This window comes from Diadema setosum, chromosome 9, assembly GCF_964275005.1.
Source record: "Diadema setosum chromosome 9, eeDiaSeto1, whole genome shotgun sequence".
Lineage (NCBI taxonomy): Eukaryota > Metazoa > Echinodermata > Echinoidea > Diadematoida > Diadematidae > Diadema > Diadema setosum.
This window is the reverse complement of record NC_092693.1, coordinates 19,115,361-19,135,403: the sequence shown is the minus strand read 5'-3', so window position 1 is coordinate 19,135,403 and position 20,043 is coordinate 19,115,361. Positions and strand designations below refer to the sequence as shown.

The window sequence follows — 20,043 nt, the reverse complement described above, 5'->3', positions numbered from 1 at the left end:
CACGCTGAGTGATAAACACCTATAGGGCCTATACAGACCTTTATTATACTTTGGATCTTAGTGCTAAAACAAGAACCACGTGATGCAACTTATACATGATTGTATATACATGTAATAAAATAATCTCTTATATACAGACACCATTAATTGTTGTCTTATAGCCTATTGCTATCATTGAAAATGTGCTATATGGTTATTGCCCTGTGCTGTGCACAACGCAGGGTCCGAAAATGAATGAGCTTTAATTTTCCTTCTGATGCAGAGAACTGCTTGTAACAATCCCATGGTGTCTCCGAGAGAACCCTTCCTCTCAATGTCTTTCGCAGCAGAAGTCGCCTGGTGACACGATACTGCTGATTGCTCGTGATGCGACAATTATTGCTCCGGTCTTATTTTTTCCAAGGACTTATAGGGTTATGGTTGTGAGGGTTTTATGTTTACTTTGATGTGATGATTGATAGGGTTAGGGATAGGGTTATGTTTGTGGGTAAAGACTTAGCGTGCAAATATTTCATGGGAGCAATACATTGTCGCAGGAGCAAATGTCATGGAACAAATACTATAGCGCCCATTTATAGAGCATCATACATGCGTAGCAAACCATGATCAAACTAAGGAGGTATATTAAGCACATACTTCCTTGATCACTTGCACCAAGTAGGTATAGCATAGATCAAACTAATCTTCCACTATATTGACATCCTATCAATTTTTTTCGACGAGACCATGACTGTGTCTATAGGTCTATATCAATGATATTGAATCCGTCTTCCAGTCCTGAAATAGAGCTCAACAATCACGCTTGCTCAAATTTCATTTTGGTCGAATCGACCTTAAAATGACATAAGAAATGAAAATAATCTATATGTTCCATATCTATTATGGCTTACAATCTATGCGGCTGGATTTTGCATTTGACAGCAACTTTTACCTTTCCTATAAAACTCGAGTCTCTTACATATAAGATTTTTTTTTCTCGAAAATTACATATTGAAAGCTAACAGAATCTCTGAAAAATAACTGCATGTATATTCATGTACATGATGAGACTGCATACCTGCTTGATACACAGCAAATATTGCTCACGCATGTTTAGATAATGCATTGCACGATTTGAACGCAGTGTGCAATCGACTCTCAACATGTTGTTTGGGATCACTGTAGTGATTGATCTGCAGATGAAAGAAACCGTGATGTTGCTACAAGAGCTAAGTATTGGGGGAATGTTAGAACAGGTAATACACGGTATAGAATGGACCCGCTCTGCGATTTAAAAACAGAATGACTTTAATGGCATGCAATTATCATTTTCTTTTCAATCGCAAATGATGTCCAAAACTCAATCAAGAAAATAAGTCCCCTACAGCAGAGCTCGATCAATTTTTTTTTTTTCCTCCGGTGGCCCTTTTAGGCTACTAAAATCTTGAAATATGAAATTTTCGTTGCCAGAAAAAAAAGTGAGGTGGCCCGAAAAACGTAACAATCAATATAGATATTAGTTGCCCGATCGGGCCACCAAAAGATAGCCGTTTTCCATTTTTTAAAACCATCTTTGTTAGCCGATTGTAGTGGCGCCAGAAAAATTGCGCTGAAGCTCTCTCTCTCTCTCTCTCTCTCTTTGCTTGTCAGCTGATTAAAAAGCGGCACCCAGAAATATTTTGCCCCCCCCCCCCCTTTACAGATTTCCTGGATCCGCCCCTGTTCCAAGAATAGGCATATAGGGACTATTCCCCGAGTTATATTCCCCGAAGGACCACATGGATAGTGACACGACATTTTGATCCTGCGACAATTGCTCTAGTCTTAGTTTCTCCAAGGACTTAGGGTTACGGTTAGGGTTGTGATAAGGTTTTAGGTTTAGTTTGATGTGTGGAACTCACAAGGATGGCAGGTAGAAGACACCTTGTAGCTTTCAAATTGCATTATGGTCTATCATGTTTGTATATTTTTTGTACTTCATGTTATTGATGTTTATCAATCCTCTGATTACCAAGCAAGAATGAAAGACACATGCCTTAGAGAAAAGTAGGGTACTAAAGAAATCGCACGTAGCCTTTCAACATCATTTCCATCCATAATTCGTCAGTGATCGTCTGGAACGATTATGAAGATGATTGCAAAATGGTTGGATGATGCATGCACTATATTGTGATTTAGATTGCAGCATGTCCCAGAATGATTCGGTGTTGGAAAAAAATGCCAATGAACAGAGGTCAATGCTCTTGTACGGATTGCGGGATGTTCAGGAAAGTGCGTCCACTTTTGTTTGTTTGTTTTTTTAATTTTAAAGTTCTGTGAAACCCGGAAGTAACATGAAATAGTAATGGATTTCCTATCAAGGCTTCCAGCGAAAAATAATCATTTCATCTGTCACTTTAAGTTCCCTCCAACGAACAACTGTTTTCTTTTCTTATTCATCTTTTCCCCTTGGTTGTATCGTTCATGCAGACAATATTGCATCGGGCGTTCACACACAGACCCACCCCTCTACCAGTGGCGCGCCGGTGGTGGTGGTGGTGATGAGGGGTACGTATCCAAGGTTTGGTCTATCATAGCAACCAGAGCGTGTTGACAAAATGGGCTGCCATAACGAGCGCGTACGGATGCTGACGCTCTTCCCTGTGGGATTTCAAGCTCGCTGGTAGCCAAAAATATACAAGCGCATACACAGCATACGAGACTGTAGCTAGCTAACCCCTAGGCCCTCGAGTGAATACTGCGTGTGTGAGAAATGTATGGAAAAGATGGTGTATTCTGTATGTAGGACATTGGAACTCACTCATGTTACCGGATAAAGCACCGCGTACCGTCTCTCTCCCCGACCAGTTGCGTTCGTTCACTATAGACCTCTAGAGCTAGCAGCATCAACGTATCCCCGTGGCCGTACCTCCAACACACACACGTCTGCAAAAATTGTCTTGAAAATCTGCAACCGATCAGCGTCAGCAGGGTCGAGGACTGATTCACAATTTCTAATTGTTTTCTGGTTTACTCGTCTGATTATTGACTTATTGCTATCGTAAAATAAAAACAGAACATTATGGCGGATAATGAAAGCGTCACCACATCTTCCCACGATCCTCAGGATGATCCTCTCCACAATTTTACGGACGAGGAACTGGCACAGTTGTTGGAGGAACTTCAGTAAGTTGTTCTCAATTTTTGTATTTTGCCCCACTTTTGATACGGACGTTTATGGATTTATGATGTCACTGTAGCTCAACTTAAAATAAAAGAAAAATATTTGCAAATAAAAAATAGACCCCATTCTGAGTATTATGAACAGGAATGGCAAGATCATCAGCAATGCCAATGCCTCAAATTAGTATCAATTAGGCCTAGATTCTAATATTATTTAGGCCCTACAGTAAAACCCTTTGTGCTTTGATGTTTTGTGTATAATTGTGTATCGACATGTCAAGAATGGACAGAAAATGAGCAAGCTGTATCTGCAGTACTTATAATCATGTTTGTTTATTTTGCTTATTTCAATTCATGACAGGATTGGCAACAGAGCACTGCAGAATGAAACTCGCATGTTTGAGAAGTATCTGAAGCGCGTGGAGCCCAACATCACATCCATGGCTACCGTGGCCCTGACACCCAGCCAGTCAACCCACGACACCAGGGTGATGCGCAAACGTAGCAAGTCCAAGGGCAGTGGAATCGACAAGCACCTGAAGCTCTCATCAGAGCAGAAGTGCGACATTGCCCAGCGAGAAATTGAGGAACTTAGAGAAGAAATTGAGAAGCTCAAAGAGGAATCCGAAAAAGTTCTTGATAATTACAAGGTATTGTGGGCCTCCATATGAAAAGTTACGACATTCTTGATTAATTGTAGTCAGTATTTCCTTTTCAGGCATTTATCGTCAGTTAAATTATGATGATGTTGTGAGAGCTAAGGCTAAAATCTAGCAGGCTTATCAAATATAAATGGTAAGACTGCAAAATTTCTGTCCTCTAAAAAATGCATTTTTAGAATTAAAAGAAAATTGATTTTGTGTTTGCACAAAGTCTATAAATGAATGTAGCCTTTTTTTAGGACACACGGTTTAGATTTGATGAAAATCTGCCTGTTTCCTTCTACTATGACAGTGGTATTACTCATATATTGCTTGTATTGCATGTATTGCACCTTTGCCACATTTTCATGAAGCATGACAATATGATGATATAACAAGTATTTAGTCATAATGATATGAGAGGATTTTTTTTTTTCTCTTTCTGATTTTTTTTTTTCAGGCTATCATGGAGGAATCCGACACAAGGTTCGCCGAGCTCAAGAAATCCCGCTATGAGTTTGAGCGGGACATCCTGAAGGGATCCGTCAATGACAGGACAAAGAAGGTCGTGGCAGAGAAGGTCATCCGGTACTATGAAGAGAAGCAGAGATCAAGAGATGCCCTGATCGAGAAACTCAGACTGAAGAATTCCACCCTGAAAGTGCAGAAAAAGAAACTCCATCTCCAACTGAAGCAGGTACTAATAGTTTCCAAAAGTTTTCTATTGCATAGACCAAAGAGTGCATGTGTGCACATTGGTAAACCTGCATGTCATCTTCATTGAAACTTAAATTGAAATATATATCAATCTATATTTGTAACACAAAGTCAGTCGTGACTTCAAACCATTCTCCATTCATTATGGGCATACCCATTGACTCCATGCATCAGAGGATATAAATATTCTTTCATTCTGACACTTGTTTTACTGCATCGACTATATGCAGGTGGTTTGAAGAAGGAGGATTCACACTCCACAACATGGAAGCCAGGCTCACGCAAATTTCTTCAAGATTTGTAAAAACAATGGCAGGCCAAAACTAGGTTTGTGACAGATGTCTCATGTTTTTGTTTGTTTCTTTTTTAATGTTGCTAGAAAGAGGAAATGGGTGAGGTTCTTCATGAGGTGGACTTCCAGCAGCTGAAGATAGAGAACAGCCAGTATCTGGAGAAGATTGATGAGAGGAACCAGGACCTGCTCAGACTCAAGCTCATGGCAGGAAACACACTTCAGGTCCTCAACTCATACAAGGTAGGAACCAACATGCCAACTCCTGCCTGGTACAGTGCACTCCCGTTATAAGGAGAATGGTTAAACAAAATTCTTGTTACAACAAAATGAAATTTAAGATCTTAAAATGTTCACCTACATCTTTATGTACTGTACCGTTCGGTTATAACAACATTTTGATATGACTAAAGAAAATGGTTAATCCTGAGAACAGGAGTCGCCTGCCTCATGTGTGTATATGAAGAGGATAGTACAAAATAGCAATCTCCTTTGTAGTGTGTTCCAAGGGTCCATTCTCTTGATTCTCTTTCCCATTTCATCAGCTCTTACCACTTGTTGCTCAGGTCTTTTCAAGTATACCTTTAAGTCCTTCCTCAGCAACACTATAATCACAACCCTGACCCATTTAATGATACTTTCTGTCTTTCTATCTGTCTAGTCCTTCTTATTGTCAGAAACCATTTCATCTCCCAGTGATTATTGCTCTGGAATGTCTTCCCCTAAACTCATGCAGGAGTCAAATTTATTGCTATCCTGCCTAGACAGGCAGCTGTACAATGTCAAGAAAAAAAAGAGATAGATGATCAGCAAGTTTGTTTGTTTGGTTCTTTGTTTGTTTGCATGACTTTTGTTCATACACTGTAAGTATGCCACTGTGCGAATTTCAAACAGTGTCCATGAGTGTTAGACTTTTTCTGTACTTAAAAAGACGGCAAGTGATTGTTAAATAAGAATTACTCAGATCACAATTGATATTATGTACATTGGGCTGTTTTGGACTGGAGTACACCATTGTTTCAAAGAATTCAGAGTGATTGCGAATTCATCATGCATCTATTTCAATCAGTGCCTTCCATCCTCAATTAACTGTTCAAATCTTCTGATGGTTGTTAAACACAGATCCAATAAGTGTAAGAGTAATCACAGTGTTTTTGTTTTGTTTAATCTCCACAGAAAAAGCTCCAGACACTGACGATGGAGTCGGATCGTCTCAAGAGTGAGATATCATCCAGAAATGAGCTGCTGTCGAGGATTGACACAGAAACTGAGACTGTGGAGGAGGTATGGGACTGATCGCTTTTGCAAATGATAATGACGCTCTTGCTCTAAGGAGCCAAATGATGTCCTTCAAACCTTGACACTCCTGTACAACGATGCTGCTGTTTCATCTCATAGGCAATTGAGTTTTTACTTGGCTGCACTTCTCTTCTGATGTGGATACAATACTTAATATTTTGATGATGTGTTTTCAGTTTTTTCTTTCAGTCGGAGCATTGTGATATAGAGTTTTGTGTGCTGAACATGAAGGGATGGGGGAGGAGGGGGTTGTGCACTGTGTGAATTTCATGTAGATAGGTCCTTTCCAATAGCATTATTGAGTTCATGATGAATTGATGATTTGTCCTGTACTCTATTAGTCCTTATTCATGTTAGGAGGTGCACATGGCTGTAGACTGAGATTGTTATTTGAATGCTTTTTGTATAGCTTATGCAACCTGCCATATTTGAGCTTCTTTACCTTGACAAATGTGTTTAACTTAACATATTTGGTAGTGTAATCACTGAAATGCAAGTTTTTGACACATAGTTAAAACCCCAAACTTGATTTTTTTTTCATGCACTATACCAACTGAGATGCTGCCATCAGCATCATCTTTTGCTTGCATTGTAGATAGGAGCATTTGACTTTCAAAGTAGCTGGACTGGGGAATTTCCCTGACATGTGATAAACTTCTTCTCATGCATCTGTGTGCTCTGTCTTACAGGAGAGAGCTTCTGCTGAAGAGCTGAATCGGAGACTGCGGCAGCAGCTGGAGGACTACAAGGTGCCGGACGTGGTGGAGTATGTACAGGAGAAAGCAGATCTCTACGAGCTCCAGAAGACTGTGAAGAGCTGGGAGAGGAAGGTGGAAATTGCCGAGGTGAGTTCACAGAGCTGACTCCCAGTCAAAGCTGCAAGGGTGTGGCTATTGATATGTTAACTCAAGTATTATTCACAAAATTGCTTACTGAAGACAGAGACCAAACAAGTTTTTACTAAGGACGTACTTTGCTAATATAGCCATCCATCATCATTTGTGGTATGTGTGTTGTGCGTGTCAGTGTGGAGTGTGGTCATTTTCTTGAACGGCATGCTCATATGTCATATTGGCATATACTACTATAGAAAATGATTGTATGAGTAGCTATTCTTATCAATGGTCTTTCATGAGACTGGGGGCACAGTGGTAAAAGAAATTAAATATAGCTGGAGTGGAGATTTGCCTTTTGGTGCTTTTCACTTTAATAGAATACATCTAGCCAGATTGCATTTTATGCACTTAATACGTTTTTTTACTGGACAATCAGAAAAGAAAGTATGTACATCCAATGCCAGTGGGTTATACTAAACTCCTCTGTACAGTGCTTGTATATCTTTTTGATCAACCTTCAACTGGAAAATCATATCATGAAAAGAAAAAAATAATGTCATAAAAAACAAAAAGCAGAGACAAATTCCTGAGCAAATGTACAGATTGAATGGACACTATGTATAACCAATAACTAGGTTTTAGGTTACTGGTATGTGTGCAGCAAGCCGCTATGCATTGTGCATGTATCAACTGTTTCTCCAATTAATTACTGGTGGTTAGTGTGTGATGCAATGATGTCACTTGAGCTCTAGGAGTGCTTGTAACATGTGACAACTGTTATCATATTCATGCCTTCCGATTGTCACATGGTGCATCATGGTTGAATGTCCACATGCACCATTTGTTATTCTTTCTGTCCATTATGACAGCCTCAATGTATTCACATTGACAGTAATAACATGAGCCTCTGATTTTGCAATTCTCTTTTACAGATGGCCCTGAAGACACATCGAAAGACATGGCAACAGATGAGGATGTCCAGTGAAAACCAGCAGTGGGTCATGAGCTAGGACCGACAAGCAAGGAAGCAGAAATTTCGCACTGAATGGACATTGTGATACCAGTATCCAGTAAATTTGCACTGGACCAAAACTCCTTGCTGGTTCCTTTTACTGGCATTCATGATTTGCATGAGACTCTAACAAAATGTATTCTATAGGAACTCAGAAACTCCTCATTTTATTGCCTAATATAATTATATCAACTGATTTGTGCGACTATGGCTTTGCATGAAAGAGACATTTGATGGACCAAATGTCATTCTACAAGTGACTTCTCTCAGACGAGGGTAGATGTGTGTGATGACTGATAAAGATCTTATTCAAACCTGTATTCCGTCCAGTGTGTCAGCCTTGTGCCCCGTGTGAGAGAGTGTTGTATTCACTTGAGAGACAGTGCCTCAGAGTTACTACCGTCATCATAATGCCTTGATGCCTTGTTTATGTAACCTTTGCAGCAGGTTTGAAGAAAGTTGAGAAAACTCGATATATGTATCCATTTTGAATGATAGATATTTGGTAGCTGACATCTCAAAAGTTTCTTGGCAGAAAAAAAAAAAAAAATGTCAAAATTAGAGATTAGTGGTGAAAAAGTGACCTGACTTTGAAAAGAATACACAAACACTCTGATAGTTGTTGTGTTAGTGTGACAAACCTAGGTCCACGAGGCTTTCAGAAATGAAAAACATCTTTATATGGTGCAGATATTTTTCATGCTCGTGATTAAAATAATCTGTGGAATGAAGACTAGGTCACACATATTGGAAAAGTTATAACCCAAAGACTATATTTAATGTTTGTGAAAGTACTAGTACATAATGTGTCCATATGCTCTTTGAGAATGATATGAAAAAAAAAGAGAGAAGAAAATATCTGAGTCGAACAGTTACTGTTACAAAACTATGTAAATATTTGTACAGTCTAAGATATAAATAGATCTGACTGGTTGTAAAGATATATTTCAATGCTTAGAAAAATAATCTAAATATCCTGTTCACACAAGGCACATATGCTTGTCTTGTGGGTCTGTTATTAAACTGAAACTGATGTTTCACAAGTTGAAATTTGTAATTTGACTTATCGTTCTGTTTCTTTATTACCTCATCACAATGAGTCTGTGAAGCAAAGATTTGTGTGTAATATGCTGTGGTTGCAAGAGGCCTGTGGCCAGACTTGGCTTTGAAGTGCAAGAAGCGACAGGGGATAGTTATCATACTCTTCATGTGCCTCAAATGCTTGTCTTGGCTTTATCCAAACTTAGTGCTGTGTGGAGGGTAAAGAGTTCTTCAAATGATGTAACTGTTTATTTACAAACACTGCTCTTTAAATGTAAAACTAGCCTCTCCACATTGTCATTATGTGTATGTGTATGTGTATGTGTATGTGTATGTGTGTGTGTGTGTGTGTGTGTGTGTGTGTGCGTACATGTGCGTGTGCATGCACGCGTGTCCACTCTTGTGCAGATAACTATGTGCAGGCATGATTACAATGTAGAACAAATGCAAATCTATGATTTCCAAGTCACCTGGGATATGTTTACATAGAAGGTTGAGTTGCAATCAAATGCATCTTGAATCAAATGCAAAAATCAAACCTGCAATAAGTTCTGGTTCCCCCAAATCAAGCTACGAATGATATGAGAAGAAAAATAATTTGTTTATGCAAAGTTGTATTTAATTCAGAGAACTTCTGTTTAATTTTTGGAGTTGTAGTCCTTTCTTACTCATCATCCAACAAGCCCTTGAAAATGATACAAAGCAAGAACTTTTTTCCTACTCTATAGACACCATAAGACGAGCTAGCAGTTATATGATATTGCACGAGCCTGCAACTGTCTGATCAGTCTGGGTTTCTTGTCAGTGTGAAAATTGAAAAACATGGGATTGTGCTAAATTGCCATGAAATTATGCCACCTTATGTCATCAACCAGTTGTGTTGCCTCATCACATTTTTTTTTTTTTTTTTTTTTTTTTGGCTATAAATTATGATGCCCGGCCAATTGGCTGACAAGCAAAAGAAAAAACAACAAGAATAAACTGAATTGTGGTGCCCATTGGCATTATATATATTTTGGTGCCCAATCATTCTCCCCTTTTTCGCTACAATTTGTCGTGCCTGATCAGCTGGCAGCCCCCCCCCCCCCCCAAAAAAAAGCCTCACATTTTTTGGATACAACTTATGCTGCCCAGTTGGCTAACAAGCAAAAAAAAAGAAAGATAAAAAATGTCCTCAAATTCTATTCTCCCAGCTACGTGGCGCTCAATCACCAAAACAAAACCGCTAAAAACACATCTTCACAACTTTTTATTGTCAATTTCATCAAAAATTAGTTCACAACCTAACAATTAAACCAACCAAAAAGAGGTACTGTACCAGTACTACAGTACACAGAACTCCTGGGGGCATTTCATGAAGGAACTTGTCGGATAAAATGTCCGACAAGTCAATTATATCCGACAAGTTCAGAGAAATCAGCCAATCAGACTAAAGAATTTCTCAAAACTTGTCGGATATAATTGACTTGTCAGATATTTTATCCGACAAGTTCCTTCATGAAATACCCCCCTGAAAATTTCCTTTCTGTAAAAATTATGCCAGAATTATGCTAAAAACAGCCAAAGTATGCCTAGCATGATGCTAAATGCTGAAATGTCTCGAATTATGCCAGAAAGCATAATTATGCCAACTCTTAGGGTAGCTATGCTGAGTTTGACTAGTTTGTAGGGCTTGCGGGCGGCGCGTGCGAGCCGAGTGTAAAAGTACTGTGTTAGTTGCCTGTCTGCTGCCCTCTCCGATAACAAAACGACCATTGTTGTTTGCACGACGTAGCGCGTCAGTTGAACGCTGAATTTTTATTGTCGGATTCGCTTGGAAATCCGACATCATCATGAAGTTAGTGAGGTAAGTACATAATGACAAGCAATTAAGAGGAACATATTAATTACGTCCTTGATTTCATATATGTTTTGTTCCGTTTGGCTAACAGGAATGATAAATTCTAGCAACAGAACGGAGATATGCAATGCTGCGTATCTTAGCAATACGTGGGACTGAGGAGATGTGAACACAGTCGTTCGGTACATGTGTGTAGCCTATGTGTTTCTACGGCCGGCAGACTGCTGTTGGTTGGGGGGCTTGGGGCAAAAGTGAAGTCCGTATCTCTGGTGCCGTCTTTCCATCTCTTTTTAGTATGCAGTCTTGAAACGGTGACCCAACACTATGTGTGCCGTAATGCGTAGGATTCGTTATTGACCCGACAAAGAGTTTTCCCAGCTAGCTATAATTTACAAACGTGACAAAGTCTATCAATGATCAATTTTGGCGCAAACATTCATTTGAAGTGAACATCTTATTCTAATCTTACTAATCTTAGAATCTATTTGTAATTTAGTTACCGGTAAACTTACTTTCTTATTCATCCTAACCGTTAGAACATCTTAGAACCTATTTGTAATTTAGTTAACGGTAAAATTACTTTCTTATCATGCTTATCCATCTCTTCTTAACATCAACATGATCAACAAAGGGCAGTAGGGGCCTAGGTGCCTAAAGTTTATCTTGAATTTCACTAGACTAACGTTAGACCGTCTGTTGTTAATGTGTTAGTAGGAGGCTCTAACGTTAGTATTGATCTGTGGGCGTATACAAATGTATCGTTAGCTAGTGTGGAAAACCTGATAAATGAAATGAAAATAATCTCAAATTAAAGGGATGGTACAGTAATGACAGTATTGGTGGAGATGAGAATTGGGCTTTTAACTTTGCGAGATACCAAGAAAACACTTTTTTGAAATAGTACAGAGCATACCATTAGGCCATTTTAATAGGAATTCATTTGATGAAAATCTGGTTTAGAATGACTGAAACATCCAAAAATAGTAAAACAAGGCAATCATAATAAAATATGGGTCCCACACTTAATTAGAATTGCTCTGTTTGGCACGTAGAAGATATGCACAGGCAAGCCACGCATGCGTGATTCGCTACTGCCCTCGCTTGCGTTAGCATGATGCATTTTTCATTCATGAATCGGGAGCTACACCGAAGCTGCATCATCATTGGCTCTTTACCCCCGTCATTTACATATTTTCCCACAACGCTATAGCATATGTGTGCGACGATTTCCAGCGTGATTGGCCAAACAGTTTGATACGAGACTCGACATTTTTATATCAAGTCTTCCATTTTTGGCAAAATATTTTCCTCCTTCGGTGTAACCATGTATTCAGCGAAGCTATCGTTGTGTTTGAAATTTGATAAGTCATATTTTTACATGATTTTAAGGTATGAATTTGTGAAGTAGTTTGGTGTGTTCGTTGGTGTGTGTGTATCAATTCATGTGATTTGTATGGTAGCGACATGTACGCGTGTGGAGCGACACACATAAGAAGCTCAACACCACGGTGCAAATTAGTCATATTGTGTGGTTTGTGTAGCGTTGTGTAGTGATGGGTGCTCTTCAGTTGAGCTCGCCGCCATAGCCGCTACATAACACGATGGCAAGCACACATGTTGATTGCAGCGCATTGTGTACACCACACCGATCCACGGAGTAGTGGATCTCGCACACCACGCAGTGCGGTGAAGTGGACAGCCGGGCGATCAGCCAATCAGTGGCCTGGCTATCTTTCTATTGCCGTCTATGGGGAATTGTCTGCGTGTTTGGATATCTCGGCCATTTCAAAACCAATTTTCATCAAATAAACGTTTAATTCCTCATGGAATTACATGCTCTTTCATAGTTCACAAGATGTTTCTCATTTCATATCTCTCCAAAAAATGTAATAGAAACCTGAAATTAGGTCTCAACCAAAACTACACGATCCCTTTAAACTTTCTGATTGTCTTGCAGAATGGCAATCCTACATGTACTTCTTGTGATAACTGTTATGCTACGTCTTCTTTCCATTTTCCTCCTCCAGGTTTCTAATGAAGCTCAGTCATGAGACTGTAACCATTGAGTTGAAGAATGGTACCCAGGTACATGGAACAATCACAGGTGTGTACGAGAGCTTTCTGTGCTGGCTTTTTCCTCGATGGTAGTTCCATTGTTATTGCATATAATATGTGTATACCCTTGTCTTTAAAAAAAAAAAAAAATCTTTTAAATATCTCAATTGTATGATTTTGGGAAGGAAAACTAATGTTGTGTGTCTATAAGATCAAGTACTTCGTCTATCAGTAGCTGGTGATAAAGTGCTGAATTATGAATATCATTAGTGTGACTCCTTTCAGTTTACTTTCGTTGAATTGAGGATGCATGCTAACTTTCTGCTTATAAAATCAACATTATTGATTTGCAAACAACTTGGTAGAAAGTGGCCTCTTTATAGTGATGCCTTTCCTTTGATGCAAACACATTAATTTCTGTGCATGCATTCTGACCTAATGACATGTGACCTCTCGCAATGTAACCCTGTAGTCTATAAGGAAATAAAGAGTGTGTACCGTCACTTTGGTAGATGATGACAGTGTGTGTGTGTGTGTGTTCTTACCAGCATTGACACCCAAGTGAAAATGGCATTATGGTAAATGGCATGATTTGAGTCCAGCATAATCTACAACTGTATTTCAAGCATTTAAAAATTATCACTTCTATATTGTATTTTTCAGGTGTTGATGTCAGCATGAACACCCACCTGAAATCGGTCAAACTCACACCCAAGAACAGAGAGCCTGTTCAACTAGAGACCCTCAGTATCCGTGGAAACAACATCCGCTACTACATCCTGCCAGACAGTCTCCCCCTGGATCAGCTCCTCATTGACGACACACCGAAAGCCCGGGCGAGGAAGAAGGAAGCATGTAAGTCGAGGCATTACTCGCAGAGATTCCAACTCTCCCTGATTTGGTGGGAGATCTCCCACTTTGATACCATTTTCTCCCGCTCGTCTGCTGGAGTTTGAATTCTCCCGCTTGGAATTCACCTGTCGCCAGCCCAACTTATAGTTTTGTCATGTCAATGCTGGGGTGACAAGTCCTTGCATCTCAAGTTTTGGTGAAAGTGACTTTTTTGGATTAATGATCAAATGATTAGTTGAGTGATGTCCTGTCCAAATCCCCCAAATGAAGCCACCACAGCATGTGAAAGGAAAAGGCTATCCCATTTGATATAGTGCTTTGGCTGCCATGTTTTTGTTTTGTTTTTGTTTTTGTTTTTTTGCTCTCCTGAACATTTGACATTCTATAGATCTATAGATTCTATAGATAGTTTTTGTCATATGTGTTAAAAAAATGAGGCTGAGAAAGCACTAAAGAGCAACTACTGTATACACCATATAATTCGCGAGTCTAAATTTGCGCGAATCGGGAACTCTCGATGATTTCGAGAGTGGTTAAATTCACGATTGGGGAGTCCTCTACTGAAAGGAGAAGTGTACACGCGTACGTCACATTCACATCGGGATCAGTCTATATTTTCGCGTGTCTTAAATTTCGCGAATAGCACCTGACCGAAATATTCGGCGTATACAGTATAAGCCCCAGCCTGGACCCCTCCCACAAGGGATGTTACCCTTCCAGCTTGTGATGTGCGCATGCTTGTGCAGAGCTGCCAAGTCTCCCTGAATCTGCAGGAGTCTCCCTGGAAATGTCAAAATCTGTTCATGTCTGAATAAGAGACTATCGAAATCTCTGTGATTTGGGAATTATTTTCGGCCATTGAAATGCATGTAACGCACAGATCTCTCCCTGATTGCTGTGTGAAATCTCCCTGATTTGGATGTGGGAATATTGGCAGACCTGCTTATGCAGTCATTCTCCAGTTTGCTGGGGTATCCAGGCGGGAGAATCTCTGGTTTAACCCTAAAAAGACTGGGGGGGGGCCTAAAAGGCCCCCCCCTCGACATTTCGCGCGATTACTCTGCAACACGCAATGCTCTCGCCGCGATGCTCTATGACTTTTTTCTTTCGAGTTTCCCGCACATTTTGACGCCAAATTTGTGACGCCCGGGGGTACGGTTCTGAAGTTACATAACTTTTTGTACATGCACGTGAGACCGAAAATGGCTCAAAAATGTGATTTTGTGTACAAAGTCAATGCAAATTGAGTTTTTTCACATGGTTCATATAAATATGCTTATTTTTACTCTCAATAGCTAGAATTAATTCGTTTTAGTAGTATTATGCTTCGAAAAGTGTCTGCCGCAAATTTCGTTGAAAAAAACAGCAAAAACAAAAGGTCGAAAAAACAAAGAAATACATAAGAAATTCATAAAACAATAAAATAAATAAGAAATTAATTTTGATACCGAATTTTTTTTCAAGTACATTTGCGAAGAATGCCACAAAGAATAATTAGACCAAAAATGAGCACTTTTGGAGCTTTATTTACTGATTTAGATCAAAGAGTCTGATTTCTCGCATAAATTAGCATAATTAATCAAAATAAAATAAAAGAAGACTATTTTGGAAAATTTAGATATACGATCTTGTAGATTACATCGCACACTACCATTGTGCAAATTTCCGCGGTGATCGCGCAATCCACGGCCGAGATCTTAAGGGGGGGCCCTTTAGGCCCCCCCCCAGTCTTTCGAGCTACCAAAATAGCCCAGTCTTTTTAGGGTTAAGAGCTGCTTTGAGTTGGAGTCTCTACATCAAACCTGATGTTGGAGGGACCAGTAATAATTGTAATGCTCCTGGGGACCTTTAATGAGCCCACCTGAATCCAAACTTTGTTGCTTACAATCGGACTTAGCTTCACTATTTCGCATTTATCTGACAGTTAGCCCAAGATTTAAGCACACACATTCTGTAACAATGACAAGGATTTGTAGGTTTGTGACAGATGGCGATCCAATGAGTTCTGTTGTGATGCAAGTACGTAGATAGCAAATCAGTCAGTGAAAGTATTCTGTGAATAAACATTGACTATCAGACTCCTATGTTTTCTGCACTGATGCATGCTAACTTTCTGTTTATGCACCAGAAATTCTGGTAAATGCTCTGTACTTGTGGGACCTCTGTTCAAGTGCTGTTTTTGTGCTAACAACAAAGCTGTGAAAGTCCCATTCTATCCAAACACTTTGGGTAGTGTTCCATTCATGTTTGGTTCAAATTTATTTTTTATGTTGGTCTAAAAAGTAGAAAGAAATGATGCTACAGTTACAATGATTTTACAGAAAACATGTCCACTTGTCAGATTTCTACAGCATCTTACTTAGTGATCCAGAATTCTATGATATTGTTAAACCAGAAACAGTCACGACATGAAACTTTGTCGAATTGCCACTGGCATTCAGTGCATCGTGTATACAAACACGTCCGCATGCATTTTACTTTCAAATCTTAGCTCCTTGCAAAATTCTTGAAAGTTTAGTCACATCAGAATTTCTGGTTTTACAGTATTATAGAACATATTGCATACTAATTCATGATTCTTTTCTCTGCTTTTTTTCTTTCAGCTATGGGAAGAGGAAGAGGGCGTGGCAGAGGACGAGGTGGGCGTGGCAGGGGCAGGGGGCGTGGCGGTCCAAGGAGATAGAACAACGTCTCTTATTTTGTGTATATCTATGTTAATAGTGTTTTGTTTTCCCAGACATGGAGAAATGTCTATTCACAAGGGGAACTTGATTACAAGCAGTGCTTCAGTTTGATGTTCTGATTGTTGGAATATGTACTGTAAAAAAAGCTGATATTTTTGTGAGGATTCAATTTTTGTGAATATCATGAATCACTGTGGGTGCGTGAATATAACATCGCACAAAAATGTTGCCACCTGATGCACCAGCATAGTTAACAGACAGGCGTTAGTGCAGTTCCAATATCCTCGGTGTCAAATCCTGAAAACAGCATCCTGCAAAAAAGTCCAACCTCATTCACAAAAATATCTGTACACCAAAATAACAGCTTTTACAGTAACTGTAGGTGGAAAAAAAAAAAATGGTTCCATGTTTTTTCAATACAAGTCCCTCAATCAAACCAATGTGATTCAAGTTCTGGCAACCACTGAGGTGTGCCGCTCATCTGTAGGAAAATGATGGATTATCTCCTCATTTTTGGCTAAGCAATCTTTTTATCTGCAGCTTCCGAGTGAAACAGATACATTGCACATTTATTCTATCATGTCCTTACGAATGATTCATGACCTAAACCCTGAATTTCCCCCACAAAGTCAAGGGCAAATTGATGTTTGTACAGTGTTGGTAAACTTTGTTGGGTAGGATACTTTATTTAATTCACATTTGTGCTCTTTCTCTCTCCCTTTCTCATGTAATTGTGTTTCATTATGAGGCTAATCATTTGACCATCAGCCAATGATATCAATCAGTTTAAGTGCATAAGACCCTAGCAAGAGCAGAAAAATTGATGTATGAGATACTTGTGGGGTGAACATTCCAGTGTACATATGAAAGCGGAGTGTTCACACTTTATTTTTTTTTTCTTCTTTGCTTTTTGCAAAACCTGTCAATAATGGAATACTTTTTGTCTAGCTAGTTGCAGCGGGTAAAATAAATTATAAGAGGAGAGGCACATGTAAGTTTATTTAGTTCACAGTATTTAATTTTTGAAGTAAACAAAAGCATGATGGGAAAAAGTCTTGTTTCCACAAGTGCTTTGCTCAGAAACACATTTCTTTTACTTTATACCACTGTGAAAACTGTGATTTTGTAGTACTTTTGTCTTCATCATGTAGCTTGACTTATGCATCACAAGTTATTTGTTATTAAATTGATAATCTTGTAACTTCCGTTTCTCAGTGTGTGTATGTAATGACAGACTAAAGCAGGTGTGGCTATGCTTGTGTTCTGTAGCGAGTAATTATGTGTATCAGGATGTGGATGTGTGTGTGTGTGTGTGTGTGTGTGTATGTGTGTGTGTGAAAAAGAGCCTGATAGAATGAAATTCAAATAAAGAATATCATAAAAATTGTGTGTGCATGTGTTTGTGTGCACATGTGTATTTCTTGTGAATATGATTTTTATATCAAACAACATTTGAACGTTTGTATACAGTAGAATACACAAAAGTCAAAAGATGTTGTACATGTATATACCAGTAGCCATAATATCATAATATCAACCATACTTTCAAACTAACAAAACATAACACTGTCAACAGACTTTTAGGTTTTTAATTTGTTAATTAGAGATACTCTTCTAGAAAAGTACATTACATTCCTTTCATGCACCAAAACTTAAATAATTACATGTATTTCAACAAGCTTGGACATACAATGTATTAAGTGCATGATTGCCTTTCTGCTGCTTACCTGATATGCCTGATACTGACATGGTAGATGGACAGGGCATGACACAACTTCACATTCTTCATAGCATCACATCCTCTTGCTCTGAGACGCTTGTTCTTCCATGAAACTTATTCACACCTCATTTTAAAGTATAGCATGAAGTAATAGGCCTACACGTGTTTCCAATCAACGTTGCTACACAATGCCAACGTCTCATTTTCAACTAATCTTGAGTAGGGACCTTTGCCTTGTCTCTGAGTATGTATGTGCTTTACAGATACAGTGTATCCAATTTCCATCTGCTTATTCTTGACATATTCTGTTGTTGAAAAAGAAAACAATGAAATCCAATTCATCAGGGATATTGGGGAAATGTGTTTATTTTTGGGTGATTTATCAGACATGATGAACACTAATTAAATCCCTTGGAATCCTACAATATCGTAAGCTTACGTTTGGAGAAAATTGTATTATAAGTTGCAATGCATGACAATTTGTGCCTAAAAGAATTGTGACCATCGTGACAGTTGCAAAGGTCGAAATCCGATTGCCATTGAGTTGAACGTGCTCTTGTATTGTCCTCGAGGAACCTTGAACGAGATGGGGACTGGGCAGAGATCACAGAACGAGATTCAACATCGCCACTCTACAGAGGGCGCTACACACTCTTGTCCGAAATTCCGCAATGGCGCTGTCGTGTTGACAACATAGACGCCAGAAATACCGAAATATGGTAATTGCTTGTTCTTTTTTTCGAAGTTTTCGTACAATGTTGGGTATGAGTTAACTCAAGCCACTCAAGCATTTGCAAACATGTTGAGGTTGTTGGCGTGTTTGTTGTGAAATCGTTGTATGATAATCGTGAGATTTCCCTCGGAATTGGTCCTTCCATTATCGTTCAGACAGCGCTGTATCACGGTAGCTGCTGCTGTGCAGCTGCATGTCACTTGTTCCTGTGCTGCGTTGCATGCAGTAAAGTTTAGCTTTGTTTTGTTTCTGGATAGGAGCCCCTGGTGTCCTGCCCCTGCTGGCCATGCCAGCAACCCTAGGCCAGAGTAGAGAGGCATCGCTTCTCTGTTTACTCGTTTGTAGTTAGTAATAGTATTGTTGTAATCTATTACCTACTTTTTTTGTTGAAATTCTACAAGTGTTCACCCAATTTGCTTGAAATACTAAGCCTTAAGGTCGTAAGGACATGTCGATAGTTATTAGTATATTAGTAGTGACGTAGGTCTAGTAACGTTAGAAATTAGTGGCATTTGATTTGATGTGCATGTCAAATTAGATTATACGCCTAGCCTAGTAACTAATAGTTTCTACTATTCAGTATTCCAATGTCCACTAGAATCTAGACCATGTGTCCAGGAATGATATGAAAATAATTTCTTTATTCATCATGTTGTACATTTATAGGCACCTTAATCATGTTAATAGTGTGCAAGGTCTACTAGGGGTTTGTACATGAGTCTAATGAGAAATTCCATCCCTTTGTTTCTCAATTGAAAGGAGAGCTTTTACATGCGAGATGCGGACATGTCATGAGCTGTTTTCTTGCTGTATCTAGAAATGTAGAACACCAGGCAATGTCTCCTTGAATACTTCCTAGGTGGAGATTAGAGATTTTACCAGAGCAATGCATCAATGGAGATACACTGTAATCTTTTGACAAATAGGTTAATCTGGTAGACCTCTTAGGAGCTTAAGGAGCTGACATCTGCAACAATATCACTATTATTTGTGATCAGTTGAATTTTTAAGTAGACCTTGCAGTTTAGACCTATTATTCTACATAATATTGTTTACTATTGCTTGTAATCTTGACCTTGCCACTCTTTCTTTCCACCTTTTCATCCTTGGAACATTTCTGTCCATTATCTTTCTCATTCTCTCCTCCTACCAGCCATTTTTTTCTTTTTGTGGCCCAGCC

At 39.1% G+C, this 20,043-nt stretch overlaps 2 protein-coding genes across 2 annotated transcripts; both read left to right on the top strand.

Annotated features, from left to right (window-relative positions):
• Positions 1-2,769: 2,769 nt before the first annotated feature.
• On the top strand, positions 2,770-8,995 carry LOC140232609 (cilia- and flagella-associated protein 263-like). The gene is made up of 7 exons (XM_072312707.1): positions 2,770-3,144; positions 3,503-3,791; positions 4,243-4,479; positions 4,879-5,034; positions 5,968-6,075; positions 6,780-6,935; positions 7,859-8,995. Exons 1-7 carry the CDS (start codon positions 3,041-3,043, stop codon positions 7,934-7,936), a joined length of 1,128 nt encoding a protein of 375 aa, XP_072168808.1. The 5' UTR covers positions 2,770-3,040; the 3' UTR covers positions 7,937-8,995.
• A 1,697-nt stretch (positions 8,996-10,692) lies between these two features.
• LOC140232682 (small nuclear ribonucleoprotein Sm D1-like) lies at positions 10,693-17,611 on the top strand. Its single transcript, XM_072312794.1, has 4 exons — positions 10,693-10,825; positions 12,847-12,923; positions 13,538-13,729; positions 16,330-17,611. The coding sequence occupies exons 1-4, from the start codon at positions 10,812-10,814 to the stop codon at positions 16,407-16,409; spliced, it is 363 nt and encodes a 120-aa protein (XP_072168895.1). The 5' UTR covers positions 10,693-10,811; the 3' UTR covers positions 16,410-17,611.
• The last annotated feature ends 2,432 nt before the right edge of the window (positions 17,612-20,043 follow it).

Bases quoted from the DNA above. Each gene is read 5' to 3' on its own strand.
- LOC140232682 (XM_072312794.1), top strand. The intron at 12,924-13,537 runs GTGTGTACGAGA...TGTATTTTTCAG, and splicing joins GGTACATGGAACAATCACAG to GTGTTGATGTCAGCATGAAC. The intron at 13,730-16,329 runs GTAAGTCGAGGC...TTTTTCTTTCAG, and splicing joins GGCGAGGAAGAAGGAAGCAT to CTATGGGAAGAGGAAGAGGG.
- LOC140232609 (XM_072312707.1), top strand. From the start codon at position 3,041: ATGGCGGATAATGAAAGCGTCACCACATCTTCCCACGATCCTCAGGAT. The intron at 3,792-4,242 runs GTATTGTGGGCC...TTTTTTTTTCAG, and splicing joins AAGTTCTTGATAATTACAAG to GCTATCATGGAGGAATCCGA. The intron at 5,035-5,967 runs GTAGGAACCAAC...TAATCTCCACAG, and splicing joins AGGTCCTCAACTCATACAAG to AAAAAGCTCCAGACACTGAC.